The sequence below is a fragment of the Crocodylus siamensis genome, chromosome 2, assembly GCF_052110815.1.
Source record: "Crocodylus siamensis isolate JL-2025a chromosome 2, ASM5211081v1, whole genome shotgun sequence".
Lineage (NCBI taxonomy): Eukaryota > Metazoa > Chordata > Crocodylia > Crocodylidae > Crocodylus > Crocodylus siamensis.
Genome location: NC_143396.1, coordinates 169,425,175 through 169,431,166, shown reverse-complemented (window position 1 = coordinate 169,431,166; position 5,992 = coordinate 169,425,175). Strand labels below are relative to the sequence as shown.

At 44.0% G+C, this 5,992-nt stretch overlaps 1 protein-coding gene across 1 annotated transcript; it reads right to left on the bottom strand.

Annotated features, from left to right (window-relative positions):
• Positions 1–3,220: 3,220 nt before the first annotated feature.
• Positions 3,221–4,228, bottom strand: LOC149871247 (olfactory receptor 10V1-like). The gene has a single exon (XM_090034601.1). It carries the CDS (start codon positions 4,226–4,228, stop codon positions 3,221–3,223), a length of 1,008 nt encoding a protein of 335 aa, XP_089890727.1.
• Between the last annotated feature and the right edge of the window lie 1,764 nt (positions 4,229–5,992).

Here is a 5,992-nt window from a genome sequence, read left to right as displayed (position 1 = left end):
ATAAGTTGTGACAATGTGAGGACAACAGTGAAGACGAGAGGAGTAGAGATGTGTACATAGTGTGGTAGGAGGCCTTGGGGAAGCTTGGGGATAACAGTGGAGGATGACCTAGGTGAGGTCATAATGACTCCTGCCATGTAGATGAGGTGGCTGTGTACAGTCATAATCACTCAGTCCTCATATACTACCTGCCTTGTCACCTGTCCACCCAGTCTAAAGTTTAAAATGGCCTTGTAGAGATAGGTCTGTGTGAGTAGGAAGGGACAGTATATGGGGAAAGCATCAGCCTAAATGAGGGAGAAAGTGAACCAACTCTAAACTCGTGGTCCTCCAGAACATATTTCCTATTGGGATTTGGAGAGGGAAGCAACTGGACTCCTTGGGAAGAGCAAGGAGGTTGAAGAAAGTACCATCTGTAGTCTAGACAAAGAGCAGAGAAGAAAAAGAACCCTGAGACTCCATGATATGTACAGGCCTGCCCAGGAAGAAACAGACTCCTTGGTCTTATCTGTTAAACCTCCCTTGCACTGGAGAATGAGAAAGGAAGATTTCAAGCTACACACAGACCTACGTCACACCCAGGATACAAAGGACTGTACAATAGTGAGTACTAGGTGTGTTATGCTATGCAATAAAAAAGGGTTCCAAATTTCGGAAAGACCCACTGTAAAGAACTGTTAAACATGTGCCTAGATGCATGAAAGCACACACTGGGTCGAAAGTGTCTTGATAAAAGTTATAATTTAGAGATGCTCCGTAACAAGAGACTGAGGAAGTTGGGATTTGGGAGATGGTCCCTGAGTTAAGGAGCAGCTAGCTAGTCAGTTGAGAGACCAAGGCTGTGCAGAGGTTGCTTACTGCTCCATAATAAAGGTCATTGTTTAGTTCTTCTCATTCATGTATGCCTATGTTTATTTAACCCAGTGGTCACTACAGAAAGAATGTTTCAGTGCCACCACACAAATAGGATATGAGGAAGCCTGCTGAGGCCCTTTATTTGAATGCCAGTTGTAAATTTGTTGCACCAAGTTACTACTACAGCAAATAGGACGTGTATAGGCATATTTCAGGTTCTTAGGAATAGACTCCAAGGGCTTGCTGGTATACCTTAAAGATGCTTTTCTGTTGGGTGTGATGAGCATTAGGAAGAGAGAATGTCTAATAAGTGCTGCAGGATTCATTGTTCAATGAAGTGCTTGTTCCTCTTCATGCCCCGGGCTTGTATCACCTCTGGCATTTTCCTGGTCCTGCATGCTCTGGACAGTGGCATGTGAGCAGGGGATCACAACTCTGCCCTGGCTCCTTGCAGCAGTGACAGACTGGTCTGGAGTAGGGGCAGAGCTGCGATCCCCTGTTTGTGCACCCCTGCACAGAGTGTGTAGGCTACAGATTGCGGCTCTGCCCTGACTCCAGAGCAAGCTGCCCCTATCAGAAGTTCCCAGAGGCTCTGGAGCAGCCCCCTGCCCTGCTCTGCCATGCCTGCTGCCAAAGTGGCTGCAGCTGGTCTCCATGGCAATCCCAGCTTTGAGCTTTCCCACACAGCTGCAGCTGGGGTCTCCATGGAGTCCAGCCCCAGCCATGCTTAGGGGCAGCTGGGAAATGGAGTCTGCTGCTAACCAGATCTGGCTTGCGAGCTGGACTTTGCCCATCCTTGGGCTAGCCTAATCCAAGCTATGTGCTCCAGCCCACCAGGGAGGCGTGCTCTAGTGTCCCCCCACTTCCGGCCTGAGCCAATGCAGGCATGTGGCTGCATTTCTGGAATCAAAAGTGAATGTCTGTTCACTTGCTTATCCATTCAATCTATGCAGCTTAGACTAACCTGTGATGACTGAATCAATTCAGCCTTAGATTTGTTGACTTTCTGTATGGAGGCAAGATCTAATTAACCAGTTAATCACATCTTAAGTTGTGACCTAGCCACATAATCAATTAATGGTGTGATAACAGGGAATAAACCACACAGTTATTCCACCAAAAAACACCATTAATTGAAGGTGTCCGGGTATGCCCCCAGAGCTGGGAGCCACATCAGCTGCTCCCAGCTGCAGAAGCTTGCTACTTGCTGGTATAGGGTGAGCCCAGGATCATGGTCCTGGGCTCCCCCTGCACTGGCAATAAGGTGTGATGGGATCTGACTTGTGATCTCACAACCATGCCTCCTGCCATGAACATGCAGCATGGCAAGAAGTGCAGTTGTGTGGGTTGTGCATTGGATCCCATCATGTCTTTACTGTATGCCTGGCATAGGCTTTAGTCTTCATCAATATATTTGTTCAAAAATAAGTACTTAACTTTCCTGATCCACCTCTTTTCTGCCCACTGAGCCTTTTTAAATGAAGCACTGCAGGAGTTTCTGTTCTATCCTAACTCACTCAGCATGGCCATGCCTGTGGCAAATCTCCTTTGCTACTGTCCTTAATATCTTCCTGTTTCCTTGAGAGCAACAAGAGCCAGGAACAGAGATACTATGTTCTACAAATCAAAACATGAAGCCACTGAGAATTCACCATGTCATTATTTGACCATTTCCAATGCTCATTCCTACAAATTTGGGCCATATCTTAGTATCAGATTGTCTAGTGAAAACTTCCCCCAGTGTGCTCTCATGCAGCCGTTCCCTGTAAGATTAAAGTGCCTTAATCATCAAATATCTGTTTTTGTATAGTGCTAAATATCTTTATTAGAATGCCAGATGGGACTAAATAAAATGATGAACAAATGTTATGTAAGTTCATATATTTTGGGGAAATACTTGCATTTATGAAATAAATGTTGACTACCAACTACTACAAAACAATATCACACTTGTTTACATTGAATTGCTGTACTTGGCCTTTAATTGGCCAAGCATTATGAAACTTTAGACACAATTCACTGGCATTTTTTTGGTTTGTCTGTATTTTTTTGGTCTTTAATTCTGGAAATTGTCTCAGGGCTCTGTAACCTTTCTCATCATGTTGGGTGCATCCTCTCATGGCTTTCCTTACTCCAGGGAGGAACTCACGTTCTTCACTGGGCCCAGGCTGTACAGTATCCTGCATATCAAGCAGATGTCCCCTGGAGGTTAAACCAGGGGAGACACCTTCTTCCCATCAGAAAACTATGATTCAGACATGTATAGAGTACCCAGCCAGTCTTCCTGCATGGAGGACTTGTTCATTTAGCACTCCAAGCAAAGCACATCAACAAAAAATATTTTAACGTAACAGTTTAAAACTCATCACTTCCTTTGGAAAAGCACTCTCCTCCACAGCACTCTTCTCAGGGCATCCTTTAGCTCCTTGTTTCTCATACTGTAAATCAGGGGATTTAGTACAGGGTTCATAAAGGTGTAGATTACAGACACCACTCGGCCTTGTTCTGGGGAGTAGGTGGAACTGGTGTGAGAGTAAATGAAGATGCTGCAGCCATATTGCAGGAGAACAACAATCAGGTGGGAGGAGCAGGTGGAGAAGGCGTGGTGACGGCTGACTGCAGAACGGATCTGCAGGATGGCAGCCACAATGAAGACATAGGAGATGCAGATCATGAGAAAGGGGACAATCAGGGTTATGAAGGTAGCAGCAAAAACAATGGCCTCAAGGCTGTCTTTGCTGCCACACACAAGCTGTAACATAGGCATTACATCACAGTAGAAGTGGTCGATTTCGTCGTTACCACAAAATTGCTGATGGAAAAGCAAAATGGTAAACTGCAGGGCAAAGAGGGAACCCAGTACCAGTGACCCAGCCATAAGGTGCCTGAAGACCTTTCGACTCATGATGAGGGTGTAGCGCAGTGGGTGGCAGATGGCTACGTATCTGTCGAACGCCATGACAGCCAGGAGCATGCAGTCAGCCCCACCCAGGAAGATGAAGAAGAACAGCTGAGTGCCACAGCCGTTGAAGGAGATGGTGGCCTTCCTCTCAGGCAGGTGGTTAGCCAGGGCCAAGGGAGCAATGACAGAGGCATAGCAGATCTCCAGAGCTGCCAAATTGCCCAGAAAGAAGTACATGGGTGTCTGGAGGGAGTGGTGGATGAGGACAGTTAGGGCAATGGCAGTATTTTCACAGAGACTCAGCAGGTACAGGAGCAGGAAGGCCACAAAAATCAGCCACTGCAAGTTAGGGAGGGTGGAGAGTGGACGGAAGTGGAACTGAATTGTCCCAGTGTGGTTTTCATCCGCCCTGGACCCAACACATGCAACCTGCTGAGAAAGGAGAGGGAAGCCTGCACTGTCACCTGTCATCAACCCAGAGCAGGTTCACCCAGCCATTGAGATGTTCAGGTTTAATATCTGGAAGTAATAATTCATTCTGGGAGGAATCCAGGAACTAGATAATCTGTTGAAGGAATTGGGGAATACTTCTTGCTGAAGAAGAAAAACAAATATCAACGAGAGATCAAGAGGAAAGGTTAGCACAATAATTCACTTCAGCATCTGAAAATGTATTTTATTCTGGCAAAAGTCCAGTAACCAAATAATCTCTCTAAAGAGGTGGGCAATGCTGGAGAAGGAGAAGATAATGTTTTAGGCAGGTCTGAGTCTGACTCACTTTCAGCAGGTAGTGGGACTAAATAATACTCCTGAGTTCCCATCCACCTTTATGTCATGATTCTGATTCTATTTCTATGATTCTAGGATTCTGTGATTCTGGACAAGCTTTCAAGCACAAAACACCCATTCCCATGAGAACTTCAGATGTAGAGACTTGAATATTACCTAACAAACTAACCCATGGGATAAGTATTTACAACTCCAGTTAGCTTTTAATCGAGATGTATGCTTTTGAGTGGAATAGATACCGTTTCACTGGCATTACTGTCTAATTATGGTTTATCCCTGCCAGCAGAGGAGATAATGTCTGATTTTAAAGGGCTCCTTGAGATAAAAGACATAGGTAGAACCTAAATTCAAGCAAGAAGAAAGATGCCATTTTTAACAATTTATCCAGAATCTCTGAATGCTCCATCTTAGCCCTCCTGGTTTGGAACATGCAGCAGTAAGAGAAGCAACAAATTCCTAATTACTTGAAGTCGGTGATTTGAGATGGGTTATGTGCCTAAATGATATAATCTACTTTGACTACAACTTACTGGGCATAATAGTGATGCTTACATGATAGGCAACAATAATTCCCTCTGCTACAGGAAGTGCTACAGGTGACATTTTGAGCCTGTGTTTCTCAGGAGGTCAAACTGGGTGATCACAATAGTTCCTTCAAATCTGAAAATATTTCTAAACTGCTTTGTTAGAGGATGACTTATGCCCTGAAGAATGAGTGGTCAACAGAACCCAAAACTAGATGTGATTAAGAGTCTAGACTCTTTAAAGATTATCTGCCTCCTTTCAGTTGCATTCAGTGTCCCCTTGATCTAGAAACTTAAAATAAAAGATGATCATCTTAAAATAAAAGATGATCTTTTCCAGCCCATTCATTATTTCATATACCTTCATCATGTCCCCCATTATGTCTCTTCCAAAGCAGGGACTCAAAATCTTTCCATTCCACTTCAGTGATAGGAATTTTTCCCTCTGTCTCATATCATTCTTCTCCTCTATGTATTTCCAAACTTTCTTGCTTTTTCTCGGCAAAATTTTAGTAACATGACTGGAATAAGTCAGGTTGGGACAAATGCATTTCCATAAAAGCCCAGCTATAATTTCAGTATTTATTCTCCATCCCAATATCTTCTTATGTTCAGTTTGCTGTTTGTTCAGTTAGCAAATTATGCACTGCACTGCCCATTGGGATGTCTGTATGTTTTTCCTCAACAGTCACCAGAAAACTTGTTTCTTCTCTTTCCCAAATATGCAGATCTGTGCTATAAAAGGTATAATCTTGCCTCACAAAACTTGTTCCTCACAATTTAGAATTCGTAACTTTGTTTCATGTAAACCTCTCCCACTGCCTTGCCCTTTTCATCTCTCAGTAGATTAATAGACAAATTATGTAATACAAGCTTCAGCCACTGCTTCTTAATGCAGCACCATACTCTTCCCAGCCCTTGT

Coding starts and splice junctions, on each gene's coding strand:
- LOC149871247 (XM_090034601.1), bottom strand. CDS start 4,228: ATGACAGGTGACAGTGCAGGCTTCCCTCTCCTTTCTCAGCAGGTTGCA.